Here is a 17,892-nt window from a genome sequence, read left to right as displayed (position 1 = left end):
ATAACCACCGTGCAGCATGTTTGACCTACTTTTAACCAAAACAAGTTGCCATGGGCAAACATGGTGAATTCCGCTCTCCCGCCAGTTAAAAGCCAGCAGAAAAGAAAAGGAAAGCCTCCCTCATGAGTGCAACTGCAAGATAGAGCAAGGTTCGATGACAAGTCAAGTCAAGTGTATTTGTATAGCGCTTTTAACAATAAACATTGTCGCAAAGCAGCTTTACAGAATTTGAACGACTTAAAATATGAGCTAATTTTATCCCTAATCTATCCCCAATGAGCATGCCTGTGGCGACGGTGGCAAGGAAAAACTCCCTCAGATGACATGAGGAAGAAACCTCGAGAGGAACTAGACTCAAAAGGGAACCCATCCCCATCCGGGCAACAACAGACAACATGACTATAACATTAACAGTCCTAACATAAAGTCAGCTTCGTTGATGCTATAAACCCCCCACCAACGGAAACCTGAGTGCAAAACCATTCACGACAACCGTAGTCCCAAAGTCAGCAAGTCAACTGCAGTCCTAAAGTTAGCAAGTCAACTGCTGTCCCCAGCCACAAAAGCACCACTGCAAGACATGTCATTTTTCTGGACAGATAACAAAATCATTCTAGCTAGTGCTTAGTTATCTTAGCCTTAGAATGCATGGGCTCGAGTCCACGGTAGCGAGTATAGAGTTATAGGGGCCTTTCACGTGATGTCTTCATAACTGTAGATAAACTGTTTATCCAGCCAAGCTTTGTGTTTGACAATGACTGACACAAGTGTATGTGAGTGATTATAGGCCCAAAAAAAAGATAAACTTGAAGTTCCATCTAAAAGAACAATGCCAGAGACCTGAAGTGCTTTTGGATGTAATAACAGACGAGGAGATAAGCCTGGTTTAACTTTTCACTGCTTCCTGGCAAACCCAGAAAGATAAGAAAAATGGTGAACTGCAGTTAAACAGGAAGAAAAACATCCCTGTGTGTGCGGAGAACTTTTATATCAGGTTATTGTGAAAGCTCTGTGCAATGTTAAAATGTAGATCTGGATGTGGGTTTTGGATGCAATATATTTTATTAGACCTAATGCTTGGCTCTACAAGCAGCATGTTTGTTATGTACTGATAATGTAGACTCAGCTAAACACCATAAAATATGCTAGATCTAGGCCCTAGCTTGTTTATTAGAAGTCCATGTTTGAGCTTACCTGTGTCATAATAAGGTTTTTTTTTTTTATCAGGAATTTCCCATAACATTCCTGCCTCAAAATATCGGTCAGCATCTGTACTTTTGTCTGCCTTTAGCATCTCCTGTGTATTTAGAAGTCCAAATACTGAATAGTTCAGGATGTTGTAGTGTCCCAAATCCAGTACCTGGTTTGCTGAACACTTTTCAAGTGGAATAAATATATTTGTGGGTAAATTAAGAAGAACAAGCCTTTATTTTTGTCACATGTACTCAAGCATAGCGAAATTCCTCCTCTGCATTTAAACCATCTGAAGTTGTGAACACACATGCACGACCAGCACACACACAGACACACACACAAAGAGAGGGAGAGAGAGAGCAGTGAGCAGAATAAATAAATGCACTAGTGGGTAAATTATATGGATCTGTGATGCCTGCATGTTTCAGCTTTTGGATCTAACACAATCTGCTGGTAAAAAATAAAATTTTAATTAGCACAATGTTTTCCGCATGTCGCCATCTTGGTGTGGTGCAGGTCCTCTGGTAACCACAAGAGTTTGACTTACCCACTCACATCTGTATTGCAGTGTGCCTTGCAAGACGGTAGTAGGTACCATTTTTTATGATGGGCTTTGGTATGGTCCTGACCGCAAGTAGAACTCACGATCTCCCAGCCGAGAGGCAGACATGGTAACCACTAGGCTAACTCACAGTTATGGATGGATGTAGTATCGTGGAATTATTACACAGGTACAGTATTGAATCGTCCATTGTCTATTGAGTATCTGCGCCTCTGAGGGAGAGGCTGTAAAGTTTGATGGCCACAGGCAGGACTGACCTCCTGTGGTGCATTTTGGGGGAATGAGTCTTTCACAGAAAGTACTCCTTTGATTGGCCTGCATGTAATGGAGTGGGTGAGAGACATTGTCCAGGACGATACGCAGTTTAGCCAGCATCCTCCTCTTAGACGCTGTCTCCAGAGTCCCCAGCTCCACTCCCACAACGTCCCTGACCTTGCAGATCAGTTTGAGTCTGTTGACATCCGCTGCCCTCAGTCTGCCCCCCAGCACACCACAGCATACAGGAAAGCACTGGCCACCACAGACTCATAAAACATCCTCAGCATAATCCTTCACATGTTGAAGGACCTCGGCCTTCTCAGAAAGTAGAGATGGCTTTGGCCCTTCTTGTATATGGCCTCTGTATTCTTAGTCCAGTCTGTTGTCAGTATGTACCCCCAGGTACCTGTAGTCCTCCATAATGTCCACATTGACCCCATGGATGGAAACAGGGGTCACCAGTTGAACTGGCTGATTCTTGTAACAATGAAATTGTCCTCCTGTCCTGTAGTATCTTCACAGTTCTGTATCTGATGTCTCCATGTCTGTCTCAGTCCTTCTTAATCTTCTCTTCTTCTTGTTCCGTGTCACCCACAGGCCTTTAGCCAGGCATACTCCACCCAGAGGAAGGTAGCAGAGGATAGTGAAACAAATGAGGAAGCACTCCTACAGGAGTCAGCCACCAAGGAGGCATATTATATCAGCCGTCTGCTGAATCAGCAGACTGAACTGAAGCACACTCGCTCTCAGGCCTCCAACACGCAAGTGGAGAATGAAAGACTCAGCATCATCTTGCAGGAACTTAGAGAGGTATGTCCCTGGGCTTCACATTTCCAGCTGAGGTTTTCAGTCCTATATTGTCTCTGTTCACCAGCTGTGTTCTGATATTTTTTTATTATTCTGTTTCCTGCCCCACATCACACCTGAACCAAGTAATAAATAGCTGCAGAGTTCTTGAATACCTGGCTCAGTTGTTTTGAGAACTGTAACTGAGTATGTATATAAAGTGCCTGGGAGTTTTCCATGATTAGTTTGAGAAATTGTTTGTATTTCATTTTGCCAGTGTTTGGCATTATCACTTTTGCAGAGAGGAACTCGAGCTGATTCAGTCCATTTTCTGTTTCACTTTCTTTCTCAAGCTGTCTCTCTCCAAAGCATTCTTCTTCTCTTTTTCAGACCAACGAGGTGCTTGAGTTACAGAGGAGAAGGATGAGAGAGGAAGTTAGGGAGTATAAGTTCCGAGAGGCTCGGATGCTGCAGGACTACAGTGAGCTTGAGGAGGAGAACATCTCACTGCAAAAATTGGTGTCCACTCTCAAACAGAATCAGGCATGTGAACACAGACACACCCACACACCACTGCATGCACAGAATAATACTGCCTGGATATATACATGAAATCAAACCAAACAGTTATTCATCTCCCACAAAGGTGGAGTATGAAGGCCTGAAGCATGAGATCAAGGTTTTGGAGGAGGAGATGGTCTTTCTGAATAGCCAGTTAGAGGATGCATTGCGCCTGAAGGATATCTCTGAGAGCCAGCTGGAGGAGGCACTGAACGCTCTGAAGAGTGAGCGTGAGCAAAAGAACAGCCTGCGTAAGGCGCTAGCCCAGCACCTCACTCTGTGTGACGCACCTTTCTCTTCAGCCTGTGCCCACCTGGTTGCCCTCAGCTCAGCACCCCCGAGTGGCAGTGCCACCCCCACTGCTGCCAGTTCTCCAGGTAGTGAGGATGGTGGAAAATGCAATGGACTTCTGTTACAGGGTTCAGCTGGAAAAGCACTGGGCCGACTAAATGGGGATTTCAAGGGAGCAGGTCAGAGAAAACTGAGCAACTCCATAACCCCTGACCTCTTCAGTGAGCTTCACCTCACCGAGATTCAGAAACTTAAACAGCAACTGCAGCAGGTGTGTTTGTTTACAATTCTTTTTATTCATACACCACCCCATGAAAATGTATAAAAATGAATAAAATACATCACATTCATCACATATGCACTAAGTTTGGGGCTCAAATATAAAGGTGCACTGCATAGCTTTATTTTGGCACAGTGTTCAGTTTTATTCAGTAGTGGATTATTTCTGCAAAACACCGATTTTAAAAATAATCAGTATCCCTATAAGTGATATTAGTGAAGCCTTCCCTCCTCTCTAAACCAGTTTGAGCTCATCTTGTTAACCAGAGCTGGATCAGTGCATAACAGAACACACATTGGTTTAATTTGACCTGAAACCTTTGGTTAGATATAACATTCAACATGCTGGAACGTTTTAACGACTCAAAAATCAGTTCTTTATGACCAACCATTATGGTCTTATTTCTGGGTTCTTCAGCACATTCATAGTTATTTATTTTGCAGACAAGGGCATATGAAAAGGGAATTATTGCAAACTTGCTTTAGCTTGTCTGGAATGTATTTAATTGCTTGCTGAGAATTAATTTTAAAGGATGTTTGCACAGTTAATCTTAATACACCAAGACCAACTGCAATATTTAATTAGCATTTTTTAAAACTCTATTTAATTAATATTATTTATTTTACTTTACATTCAGCAGGGTGGACTTAGTTTTACAAACAAAACAGCTCGATATATCATTCTTGTTAAAATACAATTAAATAATCAAATTACAAATACTAGTACTAATTAAGTACTTAAAACATATTGCAACATTTAAAAATAAACAAACACATAATTATATGTGGGCGGCACGGTGGTGTAGTGGTTAGCGCTGTCGCCTCACAGCAAGAAGGTCCTGGGTTCGAGCACCGGGGCCGGCGAGGGCCTTTCTGTGTGGAGTTTGCATGTTCTCCCCGTGTCCACGTGGGTTTCCTCCGGGTGCTCCGGTTTCCCCCACAGTCCAAAGACATGCAGGTTAGGTTAACTGGTGACTCTAAATTGACCGTAGGTGTGAATGTGAGTGTGAGTGGTTGTCTGTGTCTATGTGTCAGCCCTGTGATGACCTGGCGACTTGTCCAGGGTGTACCCCGCCTTTCGCCCGTAGTCAGCTGGGATAGGCTCCAGCTTGCCTGCGACCCTGTAGAAGGATAAAGCGGCTAGAGATAATGTGATGTGTGTGTGTGTGAAATTACAAATACTAGTACTAATTAAGTACTTAAAACATATTGCAACATTTAAAAATAAACAAACACATAATTATATGTGGGCGGCACGGTGGTGTAGTGGTTAGCGCTGTCGCCTCACAGCAAGAAGGTCCTGGGTTCGAGCACCGGGGCCGGCGAGGGCCTTTCTGTGTGGAGTTTGCATGTTCTCCCCGTGTCCACGTGGGTTTCCTCCGGGTGCTCCGGTTTCCCCCACAGTCCAAAGACATGCAGGTTAGGTTAACTGGTGACTCTAAATTGACCGTAGGTGTGAATGTGAGTGTGAATGGTTGTCTGTGTCTATGTGTCAGCCCTGTGATGACCTGGCGACTTGTCCAGGGTGTACCCCGCCTTTCGCCCGTAGTCAGCTGGGATAGGCTCCAGCTTGCCTGCGACCCTGTAGAAGGATAAAGCGGCTAGAGATAATGAGATGAGATGAGATAATTATATGTTAGATTTCTAATTGGAGTTCCATTACAACTGGTACCCTTCTGAATCAGTACTTTGTAAACCGCTCTCAGGGAGAAGAACATGTGAAACTAAGAGGCAGTGGCATGACCTGCTACACCACCATGCTGGAGACTTTCATTATTATTATTATTATTATTATTATACCCTGCTCTGAACAGGGTGGGGGTATACTGGTTTACCACTGTCCATCCATCCATCCGTATCTCCGTCCATCCAAAACACCCTTTTTCTCAGCAACCACAGATCATAGTCATTTGATATTTGGTACCAAACTTCAGCTTGGGATTCTATACCGTGTATACCGTTTTCAGGTCTGTCGCACATCGACTTCCTGTTTACCGACTGAATGTATTTACAAAACATATAGGGTGGATTTTGACGCTATTTCAAGAAGCAAAATTCTATTTCAAAATGACAGTTTACCAGGATGCTATTTGAAATCCCTGGGGAGAGACACTGCTCTTTACTTGTTTCAGGCTTAATTACTTGTTGAAGTCAACATTCATAATAAGTGTCTTATTCCTTCGATTGCTTGCATTCTAATATAAGTGAGCGCGGGGGGATATGGAAGTGAGCAGTAGCTCACAGTTGACCTTGTTTTAACTTGTGCTAAAGTTAAAACAAACATCAATTATTTCTGGATGACAAAATATTCACATGTATTTTATATTCTTTAGGGTTGGCAATAACGTTTTTAGCAAATACAGTGGGATCCAAAAGTCTGAGAGCACCAGTGAAAATGCTGCTGTTTGGAATTATTTTCAATTTAACACAAAGGTTTTCATTACAAATGACATTATCAGCATCAAATTGAGTGAAATGTAGAATCTCAAAAAATATTTACACAAATTTCAGTGTTTCTTAGTATTTGGTCTTTACCTTTTTTCTTTAAGGACAGTGTGCACTTGAGCTGCCACACACTCCACATCTTTATCTAAATGGTCCATGTTGGAGCAAATCCATTGGCATGTCATGTGAACACGTGCTTCAATGGAATGGATCAGATTTATGGAAAATCTGACCTTTTGTACAAAGTTAACATGGTAAACATCACAGATTTGAAGAAGAAGAAGACTGTCACATGCATGCTCAAGCACAGTGAAATTTGTCCTCTGCATTTAACCCATCTGAAACAGTGAACACACCCACATACCCTGAGCAGTAGGCAGCTATGCTGCAGCACCCGGAAAGCAGTTGAGGGTTAGGTGCCTTGCTCAAGGGCACTTCAGCCCAAGTCATCCCACGTTAACCTAACCGCATGTCTTTGGACTGTGGGGGAAACTGGAGTACCTGGAGGAAACCCATGCAGACCCGGGGAGAACATACAAACTCCACACAGAAAGGCCCTTGTCGAAAAAATTATAATAATCTACAAAATTCTAAAATTTTCTGTTTATTTTCAGTTTGGGGGCGGCATGGTGGTGTAGTGGTTAGCGCTGTCGCCTCACAGCAAGAAGGTCCGGGTTCGAGCCCCGTGGCCGGTGAGGGCCTTTCTGTGCGGAGTTTGCATGTTCTCCCCATGTCCGCGTGGGTTTCCTCCGGGTGCTCCGGTTTCCCCCACAGTCCAAAGACATGCAGGTTAGGTTAACTGGCGACTCTAAATTGACCGTAGGTGTGAATGTGAGTGTGAGTGGTTGTCTGTGTCTATGTGTCAGCCCTGTGATGACCTGGCGACTTGTCCAGGGTGTACCCCGCCTTTCGCCCGTAGTCAGCTGGGATAGGCTCCAGCTTGCCTGAGACCCTGTAGAAGGATAAAGTGGCTAGAGATAATGAGATGAGATGAGATGAGATGAGATTTTCAGTTTGTAAAAAATGCCAGATTTTTCGTTCTCAGATTCTCAGACTGTCTGTATTAGAACAGTGCAAATGTTCTAGGGGTGCAAATATATTTTACGCACGTGTTTTTGAATAGCATGAAAAAGATTAATTTATTCAGAAAAAAGGCAAGGGCAAGTATAATATTTGAGGGCAAGTATAATGAGCTGATTTTCTCTCCAGTTCACACCCATCAGGCAGCTCTCCCCTATCATATGACAGCTACCAACCAGGGAGGACGAAGCCCAGCAGCAGCAGCTCATGCAACATCAGGGGTGGCGTAATGCACTCAAAGAAAAGTGCTAACCGCTTCCACATGCATGAGGTAGTGTTGCTGTGATTGATAGAGGGGAGGGAGTAAGGCTAGTTTTGCTGTCTTGGACTCCTGGCCACGGATGGCTGTGTCATCACCGGGATTCAAACTTCAACAAGCAACATGTGACAAATTGATTCCCCTGGAAGCAGGAAAAAAAGAACAGGAAACATCCCATAAAAGAATAAAACCAAAACAGGTTATGGAAGATGATCAGGGTCAGAATGAGGGCAGTAAGTTTAGTCAGTAATCCAAAAAGTCCAAGGCCACAGTTCCACTCAAAACCCAGCACCAGAGTTTCCAAATGCAGTAATAAAGACACACAAAATAAGACACATCACTGCCAGTAAAAATTAAATGCAAGTGTTCCAAGTGGTTTGTATTTGTAAGTACAGAACATGATGCTTGTTTTGCTTTTCAGGTGGAGCAGGAGAAGACATCTGCACTGAACAGCCTTCAGGAGTGTGAAACACAGCTACGACATACACAGTGCGCCTTGACTGAGCAGTACAAGAGAGCACAGCATCTCCAACAGCGAGTTTGTACACACCAACAGGGAAGCACCACGGAGGCTGGTGATGATGACAAGGTCAAGGTGGAGTTAAAGGACCCGTCATGGACATGTGAGGACCTGGAGCATCTGGGTCTGGAACTACTGCAGTGTAAGTACAAATTAGCAGTGACAGAGGTGGTGAGCCTTAATGGCGAGTTGAAGGACCTTCAGGAGAGGCATAAAGAGTGTGTGGAGCAGGCCACACGGGCAGAGGAACATGCCCAGGTCCAAATACAGACTCTTGAATCGCAGGTGGCTCGCCTGGAATGCAACTGCCGTGTGGGGAGGGAGAAGGAAGCAGCACTTCAGCGAGAGCTAAAGAAAGCTAATAGTTCTGCCTCGGAAAGCCAAAGCACTCTAGCTGCAGCCCACGAGGAGCTGTCCACCTTCAGTGAGGAACTGGCACAGCTTTACCACCATGTCTGCATGTGCAACAATGAAACACCCAACCGTGTGATGCTGGATTATTACCGCCAGGGTCGGACCCCTCCACGTGCTATGTCTGCAGGTCTTAAAGCACAGGATGACCATCGGGTCCTTTTGACACCAAGGCTGGCGCGCCGCCTGGCGGCCATCAATGCTGCCACATCTTCCACTTCAACGCCAAGTGACTCACAGAGCCCCACAGAGTCACCCTCCAAAGAGCCCCTCAACTCAGAAGACAGCCCAGTACGCACAGTGCTGAGCTCGTCTGCTGTCAGTGCCTCTTCCTCATCATCATCCTCATCCCCAGCACCTGATTCACCTGCAGGCTCAGACACTCGCCGGGAACCCATCAACCTCCACCACCTGAATTCCATTATCCGCGACCAGATCAAGCATTTACAAAAGGCTGTGGACCGTTCAGTGCAGTTGTCGCGCCAAAGAGCAGCTGTCCAGGAGCTTGCACCACTTTTCGATAAGGAAAAAGAAGCTTGTATGGAAGAAATTCTCAAGCTTAAGTCCCTACTGAGCACCAAAAGGGAGCAGGTTGCCACCCTGCGCCTGGTACTCAAAGCCAACAAACAGGTAGGCTTATCAATGCTTTACATTCGATGGCAGCCCACTGATGACATATCAGAGCTTTGAAGACTATAAGAATTATGTTGTGGGTGTACAAATTTCTGGAAAGCCTAAAATGTTCCCCATTTTATTGCTCAAGTGCTTGTTTTTGTCCATCAAAAAACTCAATGCAGATTTTTCTTGCTGAAGGCAAAATTTCTTGGTAATTTAGCAGCCCTTGAGTACTGTATCCAGGATTGAGTATTGAGCACTCTCATCTCAACATGTTTCCATGTGAAGGCCTTTTCCCCTGCTCTTGAGAAAAATGTCCTTCCTGCGCCATGCAGTCAGGCGCATTGGGCAGTGCCGATCTCCATTTCCGTAGCCATCGGCCTCTCACCTAAACAGCTAGGGTTACAGTGGGGGGCTAGTCCTCTGGTAACCGCGAGAAAAAGGTCTGTTTATAAAAGTGTGCTGAAATGTCTCTCCTGTGCAGTTACTAATGGATTCATCGATTTGCCCATGAGATGGGTGTAACTACAGATCTTTAGGTATACTGTATTAAAGGAAAGCCAAAGATAAAATTGGGCTTCCATGATTCATTACTCTAACAGTGTAAATTCATATGAAATTAGCAGGATAGTTTCAGAACTGGGTCAGTAATTTAGTTGTGTTTATTAGGAGTCAACCGATATGTTTTTTTTCTGGGCTGAAACTGATACCAGTTATTGGTAATTCATTTACCATAAATTTGATGTTTGTTGTGTGAAAATTTCCAAGAATGCAACTTACACAACGGACATTAAATGAACATAATGTTAATCTCATCTCATTATCTCTAGCCGCTTTATCCTTCTACAGGGTCGCAGGCAAGCTGGAGCCTATCCCAGCTGACTATGGGCGAAAGGCGGGGTACACCCTGGACAAGTCGCCAGGTCATCACAGGGCTGACACATAGACACAGACAACCATTCACACTCACATTCACACCTATAGTCAATTTAGAGTCACCAGTTAACCTAACCTGCATGTCTTTGGACTGTGGGGGAAACCAGAACACCCGGAGGAAACCCATGCGGACACGGGGAGAACATGCAAACTCCGCACAGAAAGGCCCTCGCCGGCCACGGGGCTTGAACCCGGACCTTCTTGCTGTGAGGCGACAGCGCTAACCACTACACCACCGTGCCGCCCCATAATGTTAATATGAAAACATTATTTTTAAAAAAGTGCTTTGAAGAAATACTATTTGAAAAGTATACTGACGACACTCATCATCTCAAGGTGTGAGTGCAAGAGTGAGGGAGCAAAATGATATGACTGAGTGCATTGTGCTTTGGCCAGTTGCGTTGTTCAGTCACTGCTTCATTCCTGCATTTCTCACAAAAACCGAAAAGCTCGTTTGATTAGATTTATTTGACATTTCAATCCAGTAGGCGGGATGTGGAGACCGACTACTGTGTTAATTGGTTGTACTCAATGCAGCATCCACATTATAAGGCAATCCAATAACACTGGGGTGAGACACTGGCCCAGACTACAGATATGAGCATACATAACAAAAAAGACACTTTTACTGTCAAGGAAAGAAGTTCAAGTAGCGATTCTGAAAATGAGAAAAATGCTAAGTATTGACTCAGATTATCAGTTGGGCCAACTATTGATCAACCCCTGGTGCTTATGAACTATATTTCACCTTATTTTCAACTCCAAAGACATTTTAAGCGATAGCGGTTATTTCACCCTACAAGTTATCGCATTCATCGTGTTTCACCCAAAGCAGCAACATCACTTTGAATACCCCAGACCAGGTCATGGTGTGCATTTGGCACAAGAGCACATGGTCTTTAATCATAGTTCTTCATGTTTCTTGTAAAAATAATAAGTTATTAAGCAGCATGATTTTAAAGTTTGTTGCTTATTTAAATAATATTGGCTGGCTTTTTTCATGGTATATTAGATATATTCCCTTCAGCTAACATGATACTGAATGAATCGAAGATGAGTAGATGAATGGAAAATATCTAATATACCATGAAAAAAGTCAGCTATTATTATTATTATTATTATTATTATTATACATACATACACATTAAAAATTCTGTCAATCTTCCGTATTTAACAAAGTAAACCTGGCAGCCATGTTTGTTTACAAATTGTCACAATCGCTCACTAGTGTGGACATTTTACTTGTAATGCGTATCTTATGGCATTTTCAATTCACTGCGACAGTTTACTGCGCAGCAGAAAACTTTCTCATTGGATATTCGCATCAGCTCCGACGTCTGACATCATGTCTTGACAACCATGCAATATCGTAAACCATATTCAACGCTCATTCTCCACTGGGTAGAGTGATGTAATACACATAGGATAAGCGATATGCTAACAATATTGCACGCTATCAAACCAAATGAATGAAACCCGCGAGAAGGGAATAGAACACGTTTTTATTCCATCGAAAAAGTGTCCTGTATATCCATCCATTATCTGTAGCCGCTTATCCTGTCCTACAGGGTCGCAGGCAAGCTGGAGCCTATCCCAGCTGACTATGGGCGAGAGGCAGGGTACACCCTGGACAAGTCGCCAGGTCATCGCAGGGCTAACACATAGACAACCATTCACGCTCAGATTGACACCTATGGTCAATTTAGAACCACCAGTTAGCCTAACCTGCATGACTTTGGAGGAAACCGGAGCACCCGGAGGAAACCCACGTGGACAGCATGCAAACTCCACACAGAAAGGCCCTCGCCGGCCACTGGACTCGAACCCAGGACCTTCTTGCTGTAAGGCGACAGTGTTAACCACTACACCACCATGCCGCCTGGTGTCTTGTATAATATAATAATAAAAGATTTTGCACAGTATGGTTTCCATTTTTCTGTGGCAGACTGCAGAAATGGCTCTGGCAAACCTGAAAAGCAAGTATGAGGCTGAGAAGAACATGGTGACTAAGACGATGATGAAGCTGCGTAATGAACTGAAGGCTCTAAAAGAGGATGCTGCCACATTTTCCTCACTAAGAGCCATGTTTGCCACACGGTGAGAGCCTGAAGAGTATGCATGTGTAACAGCATGAGTTAACACATCTCAAAGTGAGAGTGCACTTGCACAGTGGTGCTTGAAAGTTTGTGAACCCTTTAGAATTTTCTATATTTCTGCATAAATATGACCTAAAACATCATCAGATTTTCACACAAGTCCTAAAAGTAGATAAAGAGAACCCAGTTAAACAAATGAGACAAAAATATGTGACGAGTCATGGAATCCACGGACACACGTCGGCCGAAACGAATCCTTGCAACCCTGCCATGCACACCATTGTTGTTCAGTGTTCTCCTGATGGTGGACTCATTAACATTAGCCAATGTGAAAGAGGCCTTCAGTTGCTTAGAAGTTACCCAGGGGTCCTTTGTGACCTCGCCCACTATTACACGCCTTACTCTTGGAGTGATCTTTGTTGGTCGACCACTCCTGGGGAAGGTAACAATGGTCTTGAATTTCCTCCATTTGTACACAATCTGTCTGACTGCGGATTGGTGAAGTCCAAACTCTTTAGAGATGGTTTTGTAACCTTTTCCTGCCTGATGAGCATCAACAGCGCTTTTTCTGAGGTCCTCAGAAATCTCCTTTGTTTGTGCCATGACACACTTCCATAAACGTGTTGTGAAGATCAGCCTTTGATAGATCCCTGTTCTTTAAATAAAACAGGGTGCCCACTCACACCTGATTGTCATCCCGTTGATTGAAAACACCTGACTCTAATTTCACCTTAAAATTAACTGCTAATCCTAGAGGTTCACATACTTTTCACACTCACAGATATGTAATATTGGATCATTTTCCTCAATAAATAAATGACCAAGTATAATATTTTTGTCTCATTTGTTTAACTGGGTTCTCTTTATCTACTTTTAGGACTCGTGTGAAAATCTGGTGATGTTTTAGGTCATATTTATGCAGAAATATAGAAAATTCTAAAGGGTTCACAGACTTCCAACCACTACTATATGTTTTCAGTGCACAGCATAAATGTGATTGGTGGTGTGATCCAAACCAACACTGCATTGTTGATTTGGATATCATTAGAATGATAATGTTAAAACAAGTGGCTGACAGATAATCATAAGAAATTAATTATAATAGCATTTGGATCATTTGTTCCATTCTGTCCCTCCTGCTATTTTTGCCTCTCTCTTTTCTCAGGTGCGATGAGTATGTAACTCAGTTAGATGAGATGCAGAGACAGCTTGCAGCAGCTGAGGATGAGAAGAAGACACTGAACTCCCTTCTCCGCATGGCCATTCAGCAAAAACTGGCACTAACGCAGCGTCTGGAAGACTTGGAGTTCGACCACGAGCAGTCACACCACCCCCGCATGGGCAAGACGGCCAAACTGAGGATTACATCACCCAAAGTAAGTGAAACGGCCACCTTGCCCCTTAATGACACCTTGTCGACAGAAGCTGAGGCAGCTGCAGAAACGTCAGCTATCTCATCCCCTAGCGTAGTCACCCCTTTGCTCTCCTCTGACCCAGGTAGTCCCCCCTCTCTGGAAGCCCCTTCCTCCCCTGCCTCATCTTTTTCCTCCTCCTGGACTCCCTCAATTACACCCTACAGCCGGGGCCACACCCACTGGACGTTGGGTATGCGAGCATACGTGGTGGAGCCACAATCCTATGGTGTGGACATTCCTACCATTAGTATGCCCCGAACCACCAGCTTGACCCGTCGCTATGCAATCGAGTCAACCTATTCACCAGGTTCACGCCCCGCCTCACCCTATCGTTCGCCCATACTGGGTTCTTATCGCTCCACCTGGAGCTCACCCAGATCTCGTCCACTCAGCACGGTCTTAACGCACTCCACCCACACAACAAGATACACATCCCCATCCTCCTCCTCCTACAGTTCACCATACCCGAGAAATTACACTTCTCAGCACCCACGCTACTGACGACTCAGTGGGGTGGCACAGAGAGGAGGACAGACTGGTTTCCTGTTTTTCTAGTTTCCACTGCACTCTGCAACTTTGGTGACTGTTTTCTGCTCAGGGATTTTGTGGAGCACAAACGGCTCTGCCTTCCTCCAAGAGACAGTTAATCAGTTCTCAGAATGCTGTTCGCTGTTTCTGACCTCTCACTCTGTTCATTCTCAAGTGAACTTGGTGGGCCTTTTCAGTGCAAGCCTCCCAAACCACAGAGATTATTTTCATGAAGTGTTAACTGGACTTTGAGTCAGCTGTGTTGGTTTAAGGCATTGTTATATGGTTTCAATGTGAATGTATAATTATAAGAAACCGTACAATTTACATGAACGGGTTTGGAAGTGTCTTATTAACTACTAAACAGAGAAATATGCACTGTATAATCCATCACTGTGTCACAGCTGTATGACTTTTTATGACTAATTTAGCTTTTTTTGACAAGAGCAACAAGTTACTTTTAAAAATCTTGAATTCGAAGAAGTTTTTATATGAGTTAAGGCTTTCAGTAACATCTCTTCTAGCTTTGGTTTGTGTTTTATAGTGTCATTCATACTCGCTGTCCTTTTGCTGCTAACGAGTTTTCAAAACTACAGCTTTTGGGTTTTGTTGGAGATCGTTCGTCGTCTCTGACCTGTTTGGAGTCAGCACCATGTGACCTGTGGCTTGTCCATTTTCATTTAAAGGAAGAGCAAACATGCAGACATTACCAGTTGCCATAATTCTGTTTGCACATTGCCAATTAATGACTTTCATTTATTCTGAGCATTTCATGGTGAAGAAGCAATCAAACAGAGAACACTGTGGCTATACAGTGGAAATATGGAACATGAAAATAATGTCTGGAATGTTTGAATGAAGGGAGCAGGAACTTTTAACTGAATGTAAGCTTTATAAAATGACGTCTAGTATGTCTAATATACACAACATATCTCAGGGAACAGTATTATTAGTCTTGTAATGGTGGCATAAGTTATTTGAAACTTAACCAGTATCCTATTTTTTACTATTTAATTTAATTACTTATTTATTTCAAATTAGAATGTATGTATAGTTTCTCATGAACCTGCTTTGATTTTAATCTTTTTTTTTTTGGCCATTTACTTCATATTTGTGTTAATTTAGTAAAGTATGGCACACAATATTGTCTCCAAATTGTATTGCCAATAGACTGTTCTGTTTACATTATTACATCATCTCTAGCCTTCAGCCCAGTCATCCAAATGATGAGCAAATGCATTATTCACATCCCTCTGTAACATCCCAGCAAATATTTTGATCCCACCAAAGACACCGAAGGTACACAAAGGCACTGGTTTTCATATCATCTAGACGTTTGATTGTGCAATTTCGAACATTTCTGTCCCGCTGTCTGAACTCACGGGGAGACTGAAGCATTTAACAAGTTCCCAAATCCCATCTCCTCCAGTTTGACAAACTCCACTAATTAACACATCATGTGGATTTGTGTTATGTTGTACTTTGTTCTGACAACAACACACATCACATGGCCCTCACACTACAATGTACCACAGAAGATCATTGGCCCCTGTAGTATTTAAATGTTGCAAAATAACGTACAGTTAGTGTTGCTACACAGGAAATGAGCTGTAATTAACACATTGTTGTGTACCACTCTGGTACAGGTGTGAAGGTAGAAGGTAAGAAGGACTAAGTCTTGTAATATTGTACAATTTTGTGATAATGCCACAGTGAGGTGGTTTGTGGGGCTGGTGGTCAGATAGGGAGGAATGGCGGCCTGAAACTTTTTATTGACTTTGTTGAAGAGGCTCTGTATGCTCATGTGTTTCCTGTCAGGACAGAAACCTTTCAGAGAAACCTCTCAGACCTCCTCTGTGTGACACCCCTTTCTTTTTACACCTTTCCTACACACACAGAAACATGTACTTCCATCTTTGTGGAGACTCACTGACAGTGCATTTCCTAGCCCCTTACCCTAACCTTAACCATGACAACTAAATCCCTAATCCCACCCCAACCACACCCCTTACCCTTACCCTAAATAAACCTCATTCTAACCTGAACCCTAAAACTAAGTCTTAACCCTCAAATAGCCCTTTAAAGAAGTGAGGACCAGACAAAATGTCCTCACTTCCCAGAAATGTCCAAAATCTGTTGGGGGGGGAAACATGTTCCGGTCCTCAATATGTAGCAAGTGCAAGTACACACACACACACACACACAAACCTGTACTTCCATCTTTGTCGGGACTCATTGACATAATACATTTCCTAGCCCCTTACCCTAACCTTAACCATGACAACTAAATCCCTAATCCCACCCCTTATCCTAACACCGCCCCTTACCCTTAATAAACTTCATTCTAACCTGAATCCAAAAACTAAGTCTTAACCCTCAAACAGCCCTTTGAACAAGTGAGGACCAGACAAAATGTCCTCACTTCTCAGAAATGTCCGAAATCTGTTGGGGGGAAAAAAAATCATGTTCCGGTCCTTAATATGTAGCAAGTGCAAGTACACACACACAAACCTGTACTTCCATCTTTGCGGGGACTCATTGACATAATAATAATACATTTCCTAGCCCCTTAACCTTAACCATGACAACTAAATCCCTAACCCCACCCCTTATCCTAACTCCACCCTTTACCCTAACTAAACCTCATTCTAACCTGAACCCTAAAACTAAGTCTGAACCCTCAAAAAGCCCTTTGAAGAAGTGAGGACCAGATAAAATGTCCTAACTTCCCAGGAATGTCCTAAATCTGTGAGGGGAAGAAAAAAAAAAAAAAAACACACACACACACACACACACGTCCCCCCCCCTTGCCCCACCACCCATTCAATGCAATTCCCTTCCACTTACTCGCATTTCAAGGCATCAACCTCAAACCTGTCAAATGCTTCAGTCCTGTCATTGTCCCTGTAATGTTGCAGACATCAGCTTGTTTGTTTTTTGTGTCTTTTTCAACCTCTAGTTAATATCGTATACTTGGACGATAAAATTCCCAAGTTAAAATCATGACTATATCTTTGTCTTTTCTGCTGGGTGTAATGTGGCTGACAGCGTTACTTCATCCTGCAGCCAGAGGGTCTTTCTGTAGGCAGACTGTTATTACTGCAGCATGTGTCAGTCCAGAATACAGGACAACCCTGTCTCTCCAGTGTATTGTACAGTATACAGTGTGTATATTCTTCATATTTATTGTAAATAACATAAAAGACCTACAGTAAGTCTTTGTGTTTAATTAAGTCTTTGTGTGTGTGTCATCTTGTGTCATACATCCAGTGGATATTACATATTTGAGATTTGTACATCATCATGTTGGATGAATCTGTATTCCTTTCCGTCACACCAGTTACGACGGTGATAAAGTATGTCTGTAGTTACAGAGAGATAGTCATAATGAAATCATAGTGTCCTGACTGGCAGAACTGACTGTTGAATCCAGTCATGGTTTAAAACATTCCCAAAACTATCCTAAACTGTGGTCAAATCTAAACTAAAGAATATATCAGCACATTATTTGTTTCCAGATCAGATTGGATTATGGAGATTGGATTAAAGAGTAGCCCAGTGATACTTGTGAGATGCAATCTAGCAACCATGACACAAACACACCGATTTTCAGCACTATTTAATGGTGCAGCAGTTTCAATCTTCAAAACAGGGAA

At 43.2% G+C, this 17,892-nt stretch overlaps 1 protein-coding gene across 2 annotated transcripts in view; it reads left to right on the top strand.

The window, feature by feature from the left end:
* The window catches only part of LOC132870225 (protein bicaudal D homolog 1-like), a 46,353-nt gene that overhangs the window by 18,680 nt on the left and 9,781 nt on the right, over nucleotides 1-17,892 (top strand). Inside the window, exons 2-7 of one of the 2 annotated variants that reach the window (XM_060903852.1) lie at nucleotides 2,612-2,824; nucleotides 3,191-3,343; nucleotides 3,447-3,923; nucleotides 8,137-9,276; nucleotides 12,143-12,294; nucleotides 13,459-13,669. In XM_060903852.1, coding sequence (XP_060759835.1) covers nucleotides 2,612-2,824; nucleotides 3,191-3,343; nucleotides 3,447-3,923; nucleotides 8,137-9,276; nucleotides 12,143-12,294; nucleotides 13,459-13,669 — 2,346 coding nt within the window. Of the gene's footprint in view, nucleotides 1-2,611; nucleotides 2,825-3,190; nucleotides 3,344-3,446; nucleotides 3,924-8,136; nucleotides 9,277-12,142; nucleotides 12,295-13,458; nucleotides 14,210-17,892 lie in introns of those variants that run through there. The other variant, XM_060903851.1, reaches the window with a different exon arrangement.

This window comes from Neoarius graeffei, chromosome 21 (genome assembly GCF_027579695.1).
Source record: "Neoarius graeffei isolate fNeoGra1 chromosome 21, fNeoGra1.pri, whole genome shotgun sequence".
Taxonomy (NCBI): domain Eukaryota; kingdom Metazoa; phylum Chordata; class Actinopteri; order Siluriformes; family Ariidae; genus Neoarius; species Neoarius graeffei.
Note: the sequence above shows the minus strand (reverse complement) of the source record. Positions and strands in the feature narration are given on the sequence as shown.